At 38.8% G+C, this 18,892-nt stretch overlaps 1 protein-coding gene and 1 long non-coding RNA gene across 3 annotated transcripts in view; one reads left to right on the forward strand and one right to left on the reverse strand.

Moving 5' to 3' along the window:
* zgc:77784 (uncharacterized protein LOC402947 homolog) overlaps positions 1-18,892 on the reverse strand; it is a 55,065-nt gene that overhangs the window by 4,557 nt on the left and 31,616 nt on the right. For both annotated transcript variants that reach the window (XM_042414907.1, XM_042414906.1), the window contains exons 10-22: positions 17,915-17,996; positions 17,595-17,763; positions 12,500-12,666; positions 12,082-12,203; positions 11,648-11,864; positions 11,078-11,196; positions 9,162-9,339; positions 7,282-7,500; positions 6,204-6,246; positions 5,973-6,109; positions 5,605-5,892; positions 4,610-4,748; positions 3,560-3,894 (exon numbers count right to left, since the gene is read on the reverse strand). In XM_042414907.1, the coding sequence (XP_042270841.1) occupies positions 3,560-3,894; positions 4,610-4,748; positions 5,605-5,892; positions 5,973-6,109; positions 6,204-6,246; positions 7,282-7,500; positions 9,162-9,339; positions 11,078-11,196; positions 11,648-11,864; positions 12,082-12,203; positions 12,500-12,666; positions 17,595-17,763; positions 17,915-17,996 (2,215 nt within the window). The remainder of the gene's footprint in view (positions 1-3,559; positions 3,895-4,609; positions 4,749-5,604; positions 5,893-5,972; positions 6,110-6,203; positions 6,247-7,281; positions 7,501-9,161; positions 9,340-11,077; positions 11,197-11,647; positions 11,865-12,081; positions 12,204-12,499; positions 12,667-17,594; positions 17,764-17,914; positions 17,997-18,892) is intronic.
* LOC121899251 lies at positions 8,101-14,548 on the forward strand. The gene is made up of 3 exons (XR_006096659.1): positions 8,101-8,268; positions 14,141-14,274; positions 14,510-14,548. It is a non-coding gene; the product is annotated as an uncharacterized LOC121899251 (long non-coding RNA).

Raw genomic sequence — 18,892 nt, forward strand, 5'->3', positions numbered from 1 at the left:
CAAACATCATCAATCATAACAGAGGAGAGAACATATGCAGAACACTTCCTTGAAATTGCAATGCCCTTTCCCATCATGGAAACAATGTGATCAATCTAATCAGACCAAGACAATAAATGATCTAATTTGACACCCAGTAATTTGGTTTTAGTGAGCTGCTCAACTGATATCCCATCTATAAAGAGATTATGTGCTGTGGCGTTAGCAAGAACATATCTACTACTAAATACAATACATTTAGTTTTGTCAATGTTTAGTACAAATTTGTTCATTATCACCCATTTATTAATGCTATGCAACTCAACATGTAGATTCTCTCTCAGCTCCACTGATGTCGGTGACAACAAAGTTGAGACATCAGCATACATAACTACAGTACATCAGCATTTTTAACAAAAATGTGGTAAATCATTTATGAAAATTGAAAATAAAAGTGAACCCAAGCAACTCCCTTCTGGAACACCGCAAGATATTTTTTTGCTGTCTGAAAAAACTGCCATTGAAAAATCCTTGCTGTGTTCTGCCAGAGAGGTAATTGTGTGAAAATCCTTAACATTTGAGCTTTGCAATAAGAATGCTGTGGTCAATGACATCAAAAGCTGCAGTAAATCCAAGAGCACAGCTCCAACTAGTTTCCTATCATCCATACATGTTAAGCATTTATCACTTATGTGTACTAATGCAGTGCTAGTAGAGTGCCCTGGTCTATAAGCATGCTGTGCCTTCATAAGTAATCAATTTCTACTAAAATAATTTAACATTTGATTTAAAATTATCTTCTCAAGTATCTTACTCAGCCCAGGGAATATACTGATAGGTCTATAATTGGAGCTGGTAAAACCTGCTTTTCCATCTTTGGATAAGAGTATGATTTTAGACTCTTTCCATAGCTCAGGTCCAACTGAGTAGACATCTATTAAAAATATGACATATTGGTTTGGAAAGCGGCCTAGCTGCAATCTTAAAAAATGTTCCATCCAGGTTATCTATACCAGGAGTTGTGTCATCTGAAAGTGAGAGCAACATCTCCTCAACTGTGTCTTGGTTTTGTCTCTCATAATACTGTTAACAGTGTTGCATGTTAAATACATATTCCATATACTTTTGAGAATTGCATGACGTCTTACACATAATTTCATTCAAAGTTTCCGATAATTTTTTACTATCATTTACAGAACTGCATTTTTTTGTTATTCTTTCTTTTTAATGTAATTTAACTTGGTAACCTTATTTCTCAGCTTACAATAAAGACTTCAATCTAAAAAAGTGGCCTGATTTATGGGCAGCTACCTCGTCACTTTGAAGCATTAAAGATCTCAACTCAACATCTTCAATCCATGGTGCACTGCCTCCCTTTACAGACCTTTTTCTAAGTGGAGCATGCATCCACCAACCTCACTAATTTATCCATGAAATTTTTCAAACCAATGTTAACATCATTTTCCTGACATACATCAGACCATTTTAAGTCCTTAACATCATTAAAAAATGAGTCTGCATTCAATTTTTTATGTGACCTGCGGTAAACAATCCTAACCCCAGACTTGGGCATTTTAGTCTTTCTTGGTAAAGCAACCAATTTATGGTCACTGCATCCCACTGCCACTGATAACTATGTGAGCACAGCTCATGTATATTAGTGAAAATATGATCAACACAGGTTGAATTATTAACGCCACCAATGATTGTAGAAATTCTTGTGGGTCCAGTCACAACCTGGGTAAGATTGCAAGCATCTGCCACAGAAATCAACTTCTTACACAGTGGACAATGTTTAGAAAACCAGTCCATATTCTGGTCACCAAGAAGGAGGATATCCTTACTTTCATCTGTCACTAAATCTAGATTTTCAAATATTTTAGTACTTCACAATACTTCACATTAGAACTGGGCGGCATATAACAAAAACTAACTAGAATGGGCTTACAGTATGGAAGGTGAATCTGTAGCCATATTACTTTAATGTCAATACTCTTAATATCTTTCTGTAGCACGACTGAAATGTGTTCCTGAACATAAAATGCAACTCCACCACCATATTTATGCCTGTCTCTTCTATATAACCTATATCCTTTGACAGTCAACTCAGAATCATCAAAAGTGGTGTCCAGGTGTGATTCTGACAGTGCTTAAACATGAAGATTGTTTGAGGAGCAGATCCTGGTAATCTTATGAACTGTTCCTGAGGCTGCATATATTTAAGTTGAGCTAATACCAATCCTTTCCTTGGCAAACTTAATAACAAAAGATGTAGTTTTGTTATTTGAACACATAAAACAAACAAAAACAGCAGAAAAAGTTAAAAATAAGACAAATATATAAAAGAAAAATTGAGCCTTGAAGCGCTTTAAGCCGTTGACTGAGTTTGTCCACTCCTGGGCATGACAACCAGCTTATCATACTTCAGGCTGGCTTTATCACCTCTTTCTCGGGCAGCTTTCAACTTAGGCAACAGCTCTTTCCTCAGTTGCACAGCTTCTGAGATGTCCTCAATTATATAGATTTTTATGCCCTTTAATTTCTTGGAGAAATTCTGTCTATCTTTAAAGTGCAAAAGTTTTACATCAATTTTCCTAGCCCCCCCACCCCCGGTACAGACCATTCTCTGAGCACGTTCAATATCCATATTCATGCCATCTAGACTCATGTTACTTTAGAACATTTGTTGAGCCTTCCTCTCTGATTAACTCCAGTTTTCTCCTTTCTCATCTGCAATCCCATCAATTAAAATGTTTGTCTGCCTGCACTGATTTTCTGTGTCGTCCAGCTTGGCAAACATTTCCTGTTTAGAATTCATTATGTTGTTTTCAAATGACTTTCTTTATTTCAATCTCCTTCTATCCCCTACTTTTCTCTTCAGACTTATCTTGGGTGAATTCCAAGCTGGTCTTCAGCTTCTGTACATCTCTAATAACAGCATCCTGTCCTTTGTTAGTTCCATCCAAGACCAGCTGAATACAGCATTTGAAGTTTTCCTGTTGCTGAAGTACCATCTCTTTATAAAACTCTCTACTGTTTCATTAAGTGGGAGAGTACACTCATTGTTACCACTGAATCATCCTCACAGGGGGATGTTTTAGTATGTTTGGGAGGCATGATCTGTCTTAGCAGGATGTACCAGGAGTTGATAGATGTTGGAGATGTTGATATCCAGTCAGGCCTTTGAGGCCGGTATGTCAGAGGTCAAGTAGGCCCAGGAGACCATCAACTTGGACTACAGCCACAAACTCAAAAAACCGATGTAATATTGTGCATAATGTTAAGAGAAAATACATATCAAAATCAGCTGTATTTAAGAGTTCCAGACAGGATTACATAGATTCTTGTTAGATTGTAAATGCACTGGCAGTCAGTAGTGCAGCTCCAGCACATGTAAAACTTGGGGGAAACTAAGGAATACTGAGCCTCACTTTGAATAAATCCAACATGATTTCCATGTGCAAATACTTTCTGTTAGGTAACATCATAAACTAAATTATACATGACACTGTGTGGTTGTGCGCTGCCTCTTGGGAAGTCATGTCACAGATGTAATGCATTAAACTGAATTCAAACTGACCTTTGCTGAGGCTCTCCCCCTTGAAATCATCTGCCCATTGGCTGGTGTGGTACACTTCACTGGCATCCTGGGCCTTGGCATTGGTAAACAGATCTGGGTTGGACTGGGAGACCTGGGAGCCCGAGTGGTGACGGGCCATGAGGTCAAAGTGCTGCAGCCGTGGACTGTCACCGAGCTTGAGTGCATCTCGCTGAGGGGAAGACATCAGTGTTGCTGTGTAGGACAGCTCGTCTGGTTTAGGAGGCAGGCTGGAGAGTTCCTCCCTGGAAGTGTCCATCAGGTAGGTTCTGGCTGGCAGCGGAGGACACCAGTCCTCAGAGTCCTCCTCCTCAGAGCTAGAGGACAAGAATGAGTCGCAGCAGCATGAGTGTGTGTCTTAGTGGGAAACATTAAAACCTACTTATGCTGTATATGATGTGATATACTGTGTTGATTTCACCTTAAAGCGTATTTAGTTGACACTTATAGAGAAGAAAAGAAAAAGAAAACTGTTCATATAAAAAAGGGAACCAATATAGAGTTATAGAGGACTAGAACTACTTCCGTGATTCATGTTGTCACTTCAGTGCCGTCAGTGCTAATTTAATGATGGACGTGTCATTGAAAATGGCAAGTACTAATCCAGACTGTCAGATGGTGGCTAATGTCATTACAAAAGACACGGCGCAGTCAGAACAGCCCCCCGATCCCACCCCGTTATGTCCACAATCTAATCTGTCAGAACTAGTTAGAGGAGATGCCCCCCCTTCTGTAACCCCAAAGTGCAATCTACTCAGTGCCTGCAGACACAACTGTTGTTAATTCAAAAACTCACCAGACTCAAAACTTCACTCAAGTTTTGTTTGACAGCCTTGGCAGAGTTACAGGGCAGGTTTATATCCATCTGCCTTAACTCTCTCTGTCATTAGTGTCAGAGGCCTTGATGCTAATAATAAACTGAATGAAAATTAAGACAGTATAAAAAGCGATTGTTTTCTTAGAGGAGGAAAAAAAGTTGCCTTCATGTGAGACTTGAAAAAAATATTTGAGATCACAGTGATTAGGTCTGACCTGTGTTGCTCTTCTTCTTGCTTCGTCTTTGTACGACCTCTATCTTTGTTGGCAGGAAGAGGAAGCGACAAAACATCCACCCAGGTGAGAGGAGCTGACTTAGATGTGGAACCAGTCGACCTCTGCTTTACCAGTTTGTCTATAAACAGATAGAAAGCAAAACCAAGTGTAATCACTGTTTTTATGATCTCCACACTGAGCCCAGTCTGCTTTTTAGATAAACATGCCCAACTAAATTTTAATTTTAGATTTTAAAAGACCTTTTTTTATCTTTGCACTGCTTATGACTGCCTGAAGGCCATTTCTTTTTGGCCGCCAGTTCTTTCATTTTCAAGAGTACCTAAAGGTTCCCTGGAATTATTATTGCATGTGAAAATGATTAAGCTTTTGGTCTCTGCATTCCTTTACGTTATTAGTTAAGGTATCTATGTTATAGTATGTTTTTCTTCCTGTTGCCATATATTCTTTATTTTTGTCAAATCTGTTTCCATCAAATCTATCAAAATTTCTTTTTCCACATGCAATATTTACATGTTTCTGCAGTTTTGGGGTATTTCCATTCAGTTTTGTTATGTACAAATTCAAAATGTACATAAAAACATGTAAGTGTAAGCATTCTGTATATAATGATGAGAATATTTAGCAATGCTGGTGCAGGAATTTCACTATAACTTACTTATTCTTTGAGTAGCAATATGTAAATTTACACCAAGGCCATAAAAAAAACAAACATAAGTATAAAAAGCTGTGCATTAATGTGCCTGAAACAGTGTTTTGGCCGACAGTTGTTCAAAATCAGTGCACAAGGTATACTACATTGTAAGTAACCATGGCAACAATACTCATACATACCAATGCATGTTTCACGCTACTTCAGGCTATTGTCAGATGTAAAGTGACCATGGTATAAGAAGTACAATAACAGACTGTAACTGTTCTCACCTTTCTTCCCTGTTTTATAAAAAAAATAAATTACAGAAGCAGAAAACCCTCACCGTTGCTTTTCTTGGTATACTGCAGCTTGGCATACTCAGACCCAGACTGACCGGACTGGATGGTCCACTGGTCTAGGTCCTGTTCTAGACCCACAAGGCCACTCTTTGATAGTACTGGGTTGCTGCTGTAAGGGTCTGGCCCCTGGTTGTAGGATGTGCTGGAGTAAGTGTCGTAGTATGCCAACAGATCGTCCTCAGCAGCTGTGTTAATGGTGCTGTAGATGGGACTTTCGTTGGACGCCGTGCTGTGTTTCTCTGACTGGTTTGGGTAGTTGATGATACCAACAGCTGTACAGCAAAGGATTATGTTAAATAAACAATGGCGATTATCTTATTCACTATGACTTTTACTGTCAAACAGATCTTACTGTTATAATATCTGTCTGAGTCCAGCTTGCCAGAGCAGCAGTTGACAGACTCTTTGCTGTTATGGCAGAGGTTCGGAGTGGGCCAAGAGTCAGCCAGCCAGGGGTAGTTGCCCATATTTGATCCCAACAAGCCAGGCCTGGAAGCAGAGGTGTGATTACATCAACATTTCATACACAAGAACAAACACAGTGGCAATAATTATCTAAATTAAATCATATTCTTCAGTTTACCCTCCATTGATGATTCCAGATCCTTCACTGTGAGCGAAGCCAACTGGAGGAAGTAAAAGAACCTCGTTATAAATCTTGTTTTACAGTAGAAAAGTTAAAGACTGTTTCCAAATATTCAATAGGATATATACAGGGTTTTTGGATAAAGTTATGCTCAATTGCAAATAAACGCTTTATCCCACGCGGGGTTTCAGAGAGCAGATTTTAATCGATATTTTATGAAGAAACACTGTTGACCTACATACACTAAGAGGCACCACAACAGATGCATATACAATGTGCCTGCAATAAAATGCACTGCCACTGTATCTTAGCTCAAAGGCATCTAAATTTACAATATGATAATAGAATCCATACGCTAAAAGGTGAAATAATACAATCTATACTCATTTGTAATTAACATGGTGAAACATTTAGGGGAAAATCAAGCTGCTATCTATTGGCCTTGAGCTGTCTATTTAGTATTTATGAACATGAACAAATATCTCTCAAAGTCAGACAACAACTGATGTGTTTATGTGCTTATGTGCCACAGGGCATATTCTAAAATAAACGGGTTACTGTTTACATATGCTTCCATGTGTTTTCAATGTTTCTTTTATTCCTGCCATGAAAAAAAACGCCTAGTGGGAACAAATACATTTTAATTAACTGAATATGTGCCAAAAGTGCATGCATCGCTTTGTGAAATACAAACTAAAATTAAAAATATTCATCACTGCTCAAGATATCCCCAGCAGTCTCTTAAGAACTTGTTGAAAACAAAATCTGACAGCTTGCTTTACAACAGCTTTTTTCCCCCTGCAACTTCTCCCTTTTATGAAATATCTTATGTATGAGATGTGACAGAGACATCTGACAATGTTTTAAAACTGGAAATCATCGTGGGTCATGTCATTGTAACCTTTTCTACTTTTTACATTTAATTTTTTATGGAGCAATCTGTCTGAAGACTGAAAGGTGCTGAACGTATGTCACATTTCAGAAATTCAACTTAAGTTAAACCTTGCAGTTAATGCTTTGAACATCCCACACCTGTCATGATGCTAATACCCTGTTGAGCTTCTTCTCCACTCACCTGCTGGGGTGTATGCGAAGGAGGTGGTATAGTGTCCCAGCTGCTTTCTCCTTCGGTGGCGACAGTACATCCAACCACCGAAACCCATCAGGACCAACCACGCAGCCACACCCAGTCCTGCAATGAAGGCCGGCTGACTGACAACGCTTGTGATCTGCTCTGATATGCTGAGGTTACCGCCTTTCTTCACAGCCGTGGATGACTTATCCACTGGCAGTGCTGAGTGGATGACATAAGAAAAAGGCATTAATAGTTAATACAGCCCCATGACACAGCAAATTCAGAGCAGAGCGCAGAGTCATTATCTTTACAGGAAAAAGGAGCTTGCTTTTTTGATTAAATCCAATATCATTTAGATTATGTAACAATAATATAGTGACAATTCAATAGTTTGACATTCACTTTCCTGCTGAGAATTAGACGAAAAGATTGATACCAATCATTGCTATACCAAGTGGCAACTGCCGGGGCTGAAAAATGAAGCTAACATGGAAATGCCAAAAACTGCAGTTCCTCGAATGGCCACTTAAGGCTGGCCCCAAAAGCAAGTCAATCCCTCTAGACATGGCTAACATGTTAAAATGGCTAATGTTACAGCAGAAATAAATATATTTACAGCCTGGTACAAAAACCAATTTTGGTCTCTATAGCTAATTTCCCCGTTCATGACAACTGTACGGAGGGAGGGATTTTTATATAACTCACCCATTTAAAGTTATTATGGCTTAAAATTAAGCATAATTCAGGGCGTGGCCTCTTTGAGTGACAGGTGGGTGCTGTCAGACGCAAGTCGCTACCACGGCGACAACATTGGTTAGGTAAAATATCCATGTCATAACAGAGTATAGGTGTAGCCATTGCCGTCGCTATTTCAGTGTATTTTCAGTTCATGAAAGTTAATGGTTACATTTTGGTCACCTAAAAAGTCTTGTTCAGCATTTGGTTGTTCTAAAAGAACCTCTAAGGAGTCAAATGGCTTTTTTTCTGGTAAGTACATTTTGTTTTAATGGTTTTAAGCCTGTTTTTCGCTAGCAAAAATTAGTATTAGCATTAGCATTATCACAGTTAACCATAGACTGTAAATGCACCATGTTAACCAAGCTAGCAGCTAGCATTAGGGTCAGTTTCAATGGAAAGGGTAAATATGACAAGTTGCGATTTTACAGGTATGTTTGTTGGCCAAGAGCAGGGACTTCGTAGTCTTGTCATCACCATCCAGCACATAACTATAACCCTCTCCTTAAAACTTGTTATTTTTACACTTTAGATTTTGTAAACAAATGATAAAATATGTTAATTACAGAGCTTTAGAGGTGCTGGTAGGTGGATTTTGTTACTTTTTCCCTGTGTTTTCAATCTTCATGCTATGCTTAACATGCTGCTGGCTTTAGCTACGGTACAGACATGAGAGTGGTATCAATCTTCTTATCTAACTCTCAGCAAGGAAGCCAAATTAACTATTTCTTAGAAAACTGCAATACAGTAAAAGGTTAAGTGGAGAGTGATCTCAAAACACAAGAAGTAGACATCCCCCGGGCTACAACCTGTCTGGATGACTGGCTAAGTAACTCACAAGACATTTTACTTTTTCTGACATACAGTGTATCCTCCTCATCGTTGAATATTATTTATCATCACTCCAGAATAAATTAGAATCTATAAAATGCAGTTTAACAAACTTCACTGCCTCACTTCCTGACTGACATCTTATGTTCTCACATTCAAAACATCAGTGTTGATGGTGCTCCAGTATGAAGTCATTCACACAACACAATCAATACTCCACATTCAGATTTAACCTGGGGTAAAGCCAGCCCTCTGCAAGCCTATCTTGCCATATTTCTCTATCTGTGGTAGCTGTAACAGTTTGAGTGACTCACTGAGAAGCAGGCTGACAGGCGGGCTTTGTGCACCCACACCCAGGCTGGTGACAGCAGCCACCGTGACGGTGTAGTGGACGTCAGGCAGCAGGCCTGTCAGCAGGATGGACAGAACCGCTCCATCCACTGTTCTGTTTATCTGGTTTTCCTGCTCCACACTGCTGCCCAGACACCAGACCTGATCACCACCAGACATGCAGAGTTAATGTTTGAATTTTAAAACATGCAAACACATGAAGACATTATTTTATCCCCACACACCCTGCGATAAGATGTGGCCTGTGATTATAATAAGACAGATTACGATGAAAACTTGGGCTCTTTTCATTTTTATGGCACTGAAGCTTTATCTGATAGTACACGGTGGAGAATGACAGCTAAGATACAGCAGAGATGAAAGAGAAAGGGTTGTCAATGCAGTGACAGTTAAAAGCCAGATTTAAAGCCCTAGTGTTGCAAGTATATGTGCCTTTTGGCATCACAGTTTGTGTGTTGAATGTTACTCTCTCATGGAAATGAATGCATATTAGATTACTGTGCTGTATAATTCTGTGGGAGAAGAAATATTCAAATCTCGTATGTACAAATACAACAGTGTTAAAACTGACATCCTGCTTTTAAAATTTGGCCTCAAGTGACTATTACAGGATGATTGTAAATCCTAAAACTGTGTTGCATTGTACTGTCGCAGTCATACAACAAAAGAGGAGTTATCAAGTCAGTGAACAGACAAGCTAACGTTTGCTATCATTAGCCATTAGCCATCATTAGAATAAGCTACTGGTCATACCAGACCAGTAAGGCTGTGGCAGTGAGTTACTGAATTGAACAATAGTGTGTTTTACTGCTAATAAATTTAATTTTTCTTTTGTGAAAGGAGGAATATATTATTTCTTCTTTCAAAATGTACAGTCTCGCTTTAAATGTACAAAAGTGCATCTATATTAACAGCAAAATGTGCCTCATATATCAAAAGTAAAAGTACTTATTATTCAGAAAGTTACATTAATATTACATACATTTTATATTATTGGATTATTATTACTTAATCTATAATAATGCATTGTATTTCATAAAGTGAGGATACTTTATGTTCTGTATTTAAAATATTTATCAGCAAGATAACTAGTGATTATAGTTGTGGATAAATGTAATGAAAAAATACAAAAAAATCTCTAAAATAGAGCAAAGAAGAAGCAAAAAGCATAAAATAGCACAAGTAGTAAATGTACTTCATTAATCTGGTGAAATCATATTTTACAATGAATAATTTAATGGATGAAGTTTTGTCAAGTTTTCTCTTATGAAAGCACTTGGTGAGTTGTAATGAAAATGTATCCCTTAATACTCATTTTTCACATGTAAGCCATGGGATACTTGTGCTGAACATTGCATATCGTCTTGAGCAAATTGAATGTTTGAGGGGATTAAGTGTGATCCTTGCCGCTGGCTGATGTGCCGCTACATACAAAAGGATCTGGGATTTCATTATCAGACTTGTGCGGCGCTCTCATAACTTTCTACATGCAGACACAGATGGGACGAAGAAATCAAAACAATAGAACTGTGCTCATGCTTTTTTTTTTTTTCACTGAGCAAACAGATGACAGGGACAGTCAGTGTTCAGCCGAGAATCTGGTGACAAAATTGAGTCTCTTTCAGCATGTACTGGCAGCAGATTAAGGGTAATTACTAATTGTTTGTTAAAGTCAGTGTTTTTCATAAGTATCTAAACAACAAATATGGACAACACTGAATAATGGCTGTGTGAAAATAACAAAATAGCACCCAGGATTAAAAGAACAATTTGTTCCACTTTATTTTTGCAGTCTACAGCTGGTGTCACTGATTATCTGCCTTACAATCAGAAATAAACATCAGAGCAGACGACAGGCATCAGATAGCAGCAGCCTCACCTTGTACTCTTGAATGATGCCGCTCTGAGTGTTGTGCGGCGGAGGCTCCCAGGACACACTGACACTGGAGCTGTTGCTGAGCTGCACCACTGATACAGCCTGCGGAGATCCACTTAAAACTGCAGAGAGTGATAAGAAGAAATTTTTAATCAGTATTATTATTAATTGATATGAGAATTATTAATAATTCATAATTTAAATGAAAAACTCTTGTTTTCCTGTGCCTGTGATTGATTAATTTTCTCTACTGCACTTGTATGTTCTTTATTAATTTTGGGGCAATTCATCACTGCAGGGAACACTCTTTAACACATTTTTATTTCATTTCATTTTAGCTACTTTGATTTTCTCATTGTGTTCTTTTAAAATGTTGTTCTGTCACTTTTTTTTTTCATTTTCATTTGTGTATTTAAAGTGTTAAATAATTATACTGAATCATTCAAAAGTATGCAAACAAAATCTCTCATTCTGGTGGTGTCATTAATAATTCAGGAAAAATAAACTGTTACTATTTAATCAAATTTGCTGCTAAATAAAGTTGTGAAATACCATTAATGAGCGATATCTTACCCTCCTCAGGGGTACGCAGCAGAACCATGAGGCTGTCATGTCCCTGTAGCTCATTGAAGTAAGGGCGTATCTTCACCTCATACTCTGTTTTGCTGTGTAGATCTACTAACATGGTACTGTGGTCAGACGTAGCCTCAACATCCTGGACCAACCAGGAACTGCCGATAGTCCGGTAAAATATACGGTAACCTTGAATGTACCGAGACTGACGGGCAACCTGTAAAATAGTTGGCAAAAAAAAAAAAAAAGTTTCACATTTACATCAGTAATCAAAGGCAGACCCAGCTGTGTTTGTACTTTAACTTAATCTGTTTGTGTCACGTAATGTTTGGAGGAGTTTTTGAAGTTAATATTTGGAGATTAGCGTGTCCTCCGCACGCTGCAAGCCAACTTTGAAAAGTCGACTTTTATCATCAGCAAAGTATTCAACTCACGGTCCAAGAAATCCTGGCGCTGGTAGGAGACAGAACTACAGGCTTCTGCAGGTAGACAGACACCTCTCCCAACTCTCTCTGCACCTGTCTGTGGTCCACACCCTGTTCTGTAGGACTCCCATCTGAAAAAGATATTTCCATTCAGTCCAGGCCAAAAAACAGCTGAATAGAAGCTACTCAGCATAAAAATGGAAAAAAGGCTTTTGATGAAATTAAACATTGCTCAGGGCAAAAGAGCATCACACTGAGAAAGCAATTAATTTTGAGACTTTCTAAACCTTGTATCACATTATCTTAATGCCATCCCTACATCCAGTATCTGCCTTTTTAGAATTAAAAAACTAAAATCAAGATTATAGAACTCAGTATAATGCAAAAGTTTTATCAGAAAAGGACAATTTCTGCTTATGTAACTCACCCTGCGTCCTGACAGGTTCAGAGATCGGGCTTGGGTCACTGAGGCCGTAAGAGTTGACTGCTCGGACAATGAACAGATAAACTGTGTTGGGGAAGAGGCCGACAACTGTGTGCCTCTCCTGCTTAACATGGTCCGCCACCGTTTGCCAGGTACTGCCCACTGATTGGCTGGGGAGAAAAAGTCAAATTTTGTTACCAAATGTTGTCCTAAGAAAGAAAACTATGAAACTATTTTTCTTGTGATCATTTAATTATACAAACATTGTGAGATAAAACGAGTGAATTTGATTATGACTTGATTAAGGATTTTGTTTAGGGCAGGAAATCATGTCACACTTGAAGGTCAAGATCTTTATCAGGTGATGTTTGCTGAGAGTGATAATTTGATATACAGTTGGGTGCCAGTTTTATAAAGTACATTTTCAATAGGCAAATGTGCTGCCCTCAGTTTGAACGTGTTAACATTGTTTCACTCCTGTTATCTTGAGAGCACAGCTTCATTATCGTGTTATCTACAGATAACAAGGTAATGGGTTTGATCACAAGTCTTGCCACATTGATAGCAAAGAGAGATGAAAGAGGGACTGGCAATGTCAGAAGGTGAGATCTGAATTTTGCATATTGATGAAAACACAGGCAATATGGCAGTTTTATTGTTATATGTTATGTTAGATTATGAAAAAAACAGTGTGAAATCTTATAGTAATTGGATAAATTAGATGGGATTAGGGCTGCAACTAATGATTGTTTTCTTTGATTATTCTGTTAATTATATATTTTTTTGATTAATGAATAATCATGAAATGGCAGAAAATGGTGAAAAATGCCCATCACATGTCCCAGACCATAAGGTAGTCAACCAAAGTCCAAAATGTAAAAAAATTATTTAATTTTCATGTCTATTACAATGACATAAAACACAGCAAACATTTCATTTGAGAAACTGGAAACAGAAATGTTTTTAAATTTTGTCTTGATAAATCAGTAAAACAATTAAACGACCATAAAAATAGTTGGCGATTCATTTTGAGACAATGTCAACTTGTCGACTAATCGTTTTAGTATTAAGCAGTAGTTTGCCATTTTGGGAAATACGCTTATTTGCTCTTCTGCTGAATGTTAGATGGACATGGAGCCAGCAGCCTGTTAGTTTAGTTTAAAACGACACATTGTGGTTTTACAGGGGTTATCTTTGAGTCTTGTCTTTACACTTTTGGTTTTTGTACGGATTAAGCTAATGATGTATGACATGATAACTAGTAAGCTTTAGACGTGCTGGTAGGTGGATTTTCTCACCTTCGTACATAGCCAGGCTAGCTGTTTCCCCCAGTTTTTGTCCAGTGTTTATGCTAAGCTAAGCTAAGCACCTCCTGGCTGTAGGTTCATATTTAGCAGACAGATATGAGAGTGGTATCAATCTTCTCCTCTAACTCTCAGCAAAAAAGCAAATAAATATTCCCAAAATATTAAACTATTCCTTTAAATAACCAGGACAGTGTGAGGAATACAAAGTAACCTAAACAGTGACCAGTGTTACATTTTTAGATTCATGAGTTTCTGTGCATCTAAAAACACAAAGTCATGGCCAATCTCACCTTCGGGACGGAACAATGACAAGTTTTATTCCCTCTTTTTATTACAGTCGGTTATAACGGTGGCTTCTGAATGGGTCCGGTGAGGATACAGCAGCCTAATGCTGTGCAGAGACAGGAACTATCAAGCAGCATGAGCACAATTTAACATTTTCCTCAAATCCGGGGAGGAGAAAATGGCAAGGTAATTACAAGAAGCAGGCCACAGCATTTCTCTGTCATCAATGTTTTCTCCTCTGCTATCTTTCTCACCAAATGCTCTCCATCTCCAATGTTGTCAGATTCATATAACTTTTTTAAAAAGCATACCCTGTATGAAAAATGCAGTATGCATATTTCTATTATTATTATGCTTCTCTGTGTGTGTCTCTCCCCTCTCCCCCTCCCTCCTTCTTTCTCTCTCAACCCACCCGGTCAAGGCAGATGGCTGCCCACCTAGAGCCCAGTTCTGCTTCAGGTTTCTTCCCGTTAAAGGGGAGTTTTTCCTCGCTGCTGTCGCCAAGTGCTTGCTCATGGGGGAGTACGGTCTAGACCTGCCGTATATGAAAAGTGCCCTGAGATAACTTCTGTTATGATTTGGCGCTATATAAATAAAATTGAATTGATTTCAAAAGCTGCATCTGTAAATTGCTTTGGCGTGGAGATGTCAGTGGCTGCTTTTACATAAATCTTTAATCAAGAATCACTTCTGAATAAAAAATAGAAATGTAGGTTTTTTATGTGCTGTATACAAGAGGGGATACTGTCACAGAAAACCATTGGTTTGTATTTTTGTGTTTGTTCCTGGTGATGCCTGAAAACAAACATTTCCAAGCAATTTGGTGGTGGTGAAGCGTGCAACAGTGAGTGGATTTACAACCATGGCTTCATCATCAGTTCTGTGTGCATGTCTGCCACACTGGGGTTTCTCTCTGCACTGAGCCAACTGGACTCTTCTATGTGTGTGTGTGTGTGTGTGTTTTTGTGTCTCTACACTTGGTCTGTACCCTCTCTCCTGCTTCCGTAATAAGTGAACCCTCCAACTGGGCTAGCATCCGACTCCCTCCCCCCTTCTGTTGCCCCAGGACAGAACAGAGCTGCCGAGCTGACCACTGCAATAATTGTCTTCTATTTCACTCGCTGTCTGTCTTGCTAAAGCCTCTGGTTGGTTGTTTGAGCCACTATGGGTTTCCTTGGGATGCCACGGCTAAATACTGATGTAGTAGAATGTCACAGTTTCACTTCAAGACGTCACTTAACAGAACTGTCTCTCCCTGAGGCAGGATTGAGTCATTTTGGAAATATAATGACTAGAAATGAAGACACAGATCTTTAAGTGGGAATAGTCAGAATACTCACAGAGTAAAACTGAAACTGAGAGAGTGCGGGTACAGTTAAAATAGCTACTAGTGGGGTCTCACTAATTACATGAATAACACTGTTTTCATTCTTCAGCAGCTAACAAGGCTAGCAAGATAGCAAGACAGCCAGACAAACAAATGTTGTGGCTGTAAAGATTGATTCATTCCTAATATTAAGGGAAGTTCCACCAATTTTACATGTAAACATCAATTTACTAGTCACTGAGAGTACTACACAGCACAGTTATGTAATGTCTCCTGGAGGAGCTTTGCCAAGTCTGAGAGAATGACTCAGTCACTTTAGTTATCTCAGCTTGGGCTTGGAGATTACCCATTTTCAGCACTGAGCCTGCGTTACAAATGGCGGGAGTGGATTTTGACAGATGTGAAACGTAGGAAACGAAGGATGTAGCGTTTTTGTTCTTTCCTGTCCTTTCCTGTTCACCCTCTACACCTCAGACTTCCGCTTCAACTAGAGTACGTGCCACCTACAGAAGTTCTCTGATGACTCTGCTGTCGCCAGCTGCATAATGGATGGCAATGAAGAGGAGTCAACAATCACCTCCAGCTCAACATCGGAAAGACCAAGGAGCTGGTGGTGGACCACTGGCGGAGCAAGAAGAGGCCCCTAACTCCGATCATCATCCGAGGGGAGGGGGTGGAGGTGATGGACACCTACAAGTTCCTGGGAGTACACATGAGCAATAAAATAGACTGGACTGACAACACTAAAAAAAGAGCAAGCTGTTCTTCCTGAGGAGGCGCAGGTCCTTCAACGTGTGCTATAGGCTCCTGCAGATATTTTACCAGTTTCTAGTAGCCAGTGTCCTCTTCTTTGCCATGGTATGTTGGGGGGTAACATCAACACAAGGGATGCCATCAAACTAAACAAGCTGGTGAGGAAGGCCAGCTCTGTAGTTGGAGCTGAACTGGACAATCTGGACGTGGTTGCAGAGGGGAGGATGAGGAAGAAGCTGGACGCTATCCTGGACAACCCCTCCCGTCCCCTCTATGATGAGCCAGTGAAGATGAGGAGCACGTTCAGCCACAGACTTATCCCTCCTCGGCACACCACAAAGCGCCTTGGCCAGTCCTTTGTGCCAGTAGCCATCTGGCTCCACAACTAAGGCTTGACCCCCATATGAGAACTTTAAGACCTGCACTGTCTGTTACTTACTTTTCACTCTTAACTACTGAATCCTGCATAGACTCTGGTTCACTTGCACATGGACTCTTATAGTCATTCATTCATATATTCATTCATACTCGTACATGTTAATTTATCGACTATTTATTGATAGACTGTATGTATGTTCACTCATTCACAGATCCAGTGCACATATCTAGGGCCAGCAGCTCAGTGTTTTATTTTATCTTTATTTTATTTATATATATTTATTCTTTATTCTTTATTATCTTGGTTTACTTCTAGACTCTTACTCTTACCGGTACTTCTCCTATGTTTCATTCTCATTGCTGTTGCTGCTGTGACACCTGAATTTCTTTCCCTCTGGGGATTAATAAAGGTTCATCTTATCTTATCTTTGGAGCTTGATGCATATATTAGGGACTAAAAATCTGCATATTTTGGCATCGCCTTTTCTAAATAATTGCGTCTTTCTCTGAACTTTATGGAAGTGGAAGTTGTTCATTCCAATTGCCATTAACATGTTAAGCAAGCAACATATTGCTTAGTACTCAAACACATGCATATATGTGCATTTTTCCACTTCCTGTACATTCCTGTTGTTCTTAACACTATGTACAGTACTGTTTTTACTCTGTGTGCACTGGATGTTTTTATTTGTGAGCCATGTCAGAGACAAATCTCAATTTCCTTGTGATTCTGATTCTGACACTAAATTGCTGACGTACTCTTTTAACTCAGCTACCATCATGGATAAATGTCAGCATTTGATGATACAGAGAGATAAGCTCCACATTCTAGTGCAGATCAGATTAAAATGTTCAGTTTGTCAAAATGTCACACACTCAAAATCTGTCACAAACTCAAAATCTAAAGTACAGTACACTTTCTCATTCAAGTGAATGGGAAGGTTTGTCCAGACTTTTGACTGGTACTGTAAAATGATCAGCCTTGAAAAAAATGGTTCAAAATTGCACTCAGTACACCAACTGATGGCAATAAGGCTTCACTGTGTACCTGAAGGCCTCGATAATGTAGGAGGTGACAGCGGCCCCGCCCTCATGTGGGTTGGACTGCCAGGTGAGGGTGACGGTGTTTTTGGTCACCTCGGTCACCACAGGCTTCTGTGGAGGCCCTGGCAGCTGGATGAACTCAGAAACTCTGGATACTGAAGAAACTCCATCCTCTATTAAGAAACACAAGGTAACAAAATAACAGACTGATGATGAAACACTTGAAGAAGTGTGTAGTTTCTTAAGCACAGAGGTGTAGTGTGAGAGTGACAGAGTGTGAAGTGTGACAGAAAGACAGAGAGTGGAGAGTTTTGGTGTGAGTACCTCTGACAGTCAACATCCCACTCCAGCTCGACTCCCCTGTGGTGCTGGATACGACGCACGTGTACATCCCCGAATCAGTGTCCTGTTAAACAGCAGTCAACATTTGAGACAGACATCCCCCTCAAAAAAAGCCAAGAGAACAAGTGCTGTAAGCTGTTTTTAATACTTGAAGGATGTTTTGGATCTATTTAGATGACTGAAAGAACAAATGGATCAAGACTGTCAAGAGAAAAGTCATGTTTTTACGTAGATTTTTACTTAGATCTCTCTGGCAGTAAATTTACTCTAATTTCATGTTACTTTATACATCTACTCCACTACATTTCAGAGGAGAAATACTGCATGTTTTATTCCAGTACATGTATCTGACAGCTGTAGTTACTAGATTCTTTACGGATTCAAATTTTACACATAAAAGATGTCAAGATTAAATTATTCAAAAGTAGTTATAATTAGCTCCAACTTGACCCACTAACATCAAAAATGCTGCTTACATCATAATAATCTATATAGATATCTATGTATATATCTATACACTCTGAAAGGGTCCATTTTGGACAATGACCAAGTAGGTAATGCTTTATTGTCTGAGTCTGCAATTTCCTAATAATTCTCAAGAAGTTTGGTGGAAAGAATTGTGGAGAAAATGTCCTTGAAAGAAAAACTCAATTTAAACTCCATTTAAACTGAAGTTTTAATTTACTTTATTAATTTATCAATCTGAACTTTGTTCTCCATAAATGTTGAATTTTATACTTGCCTGAAGACAAATTTAATTTTCTTGGATGTTCAGCTGATCTGCTGATTAAAGGCTACATGTTACACTTACAATTTATTGGAAATATACCAAATGAACTCTATCTCTGTTGTCCCTATCATAAGTACAAAATTACACTGTTTTTTCAAGGAAATTTATGTGAAATTATTCAGAAATTACTAAACCATTAAGATGAAAATTAGCTATAAGCTAACTCTGGT

Source organism: Thunnus maccoyii, chromosome 6 (genome assembly GCF_910596095.1).
Source record: "Thunnus maccoyii chromosome 6, fThuMac1.1, whole genome shotgun sequence".
NCBI classification, from domain to species: Eukaryota; Metazoa; Chordata; class Actinopteri; order Scombriformes; family Scombridae; genus Thunnus; species Thunnus maccoyii.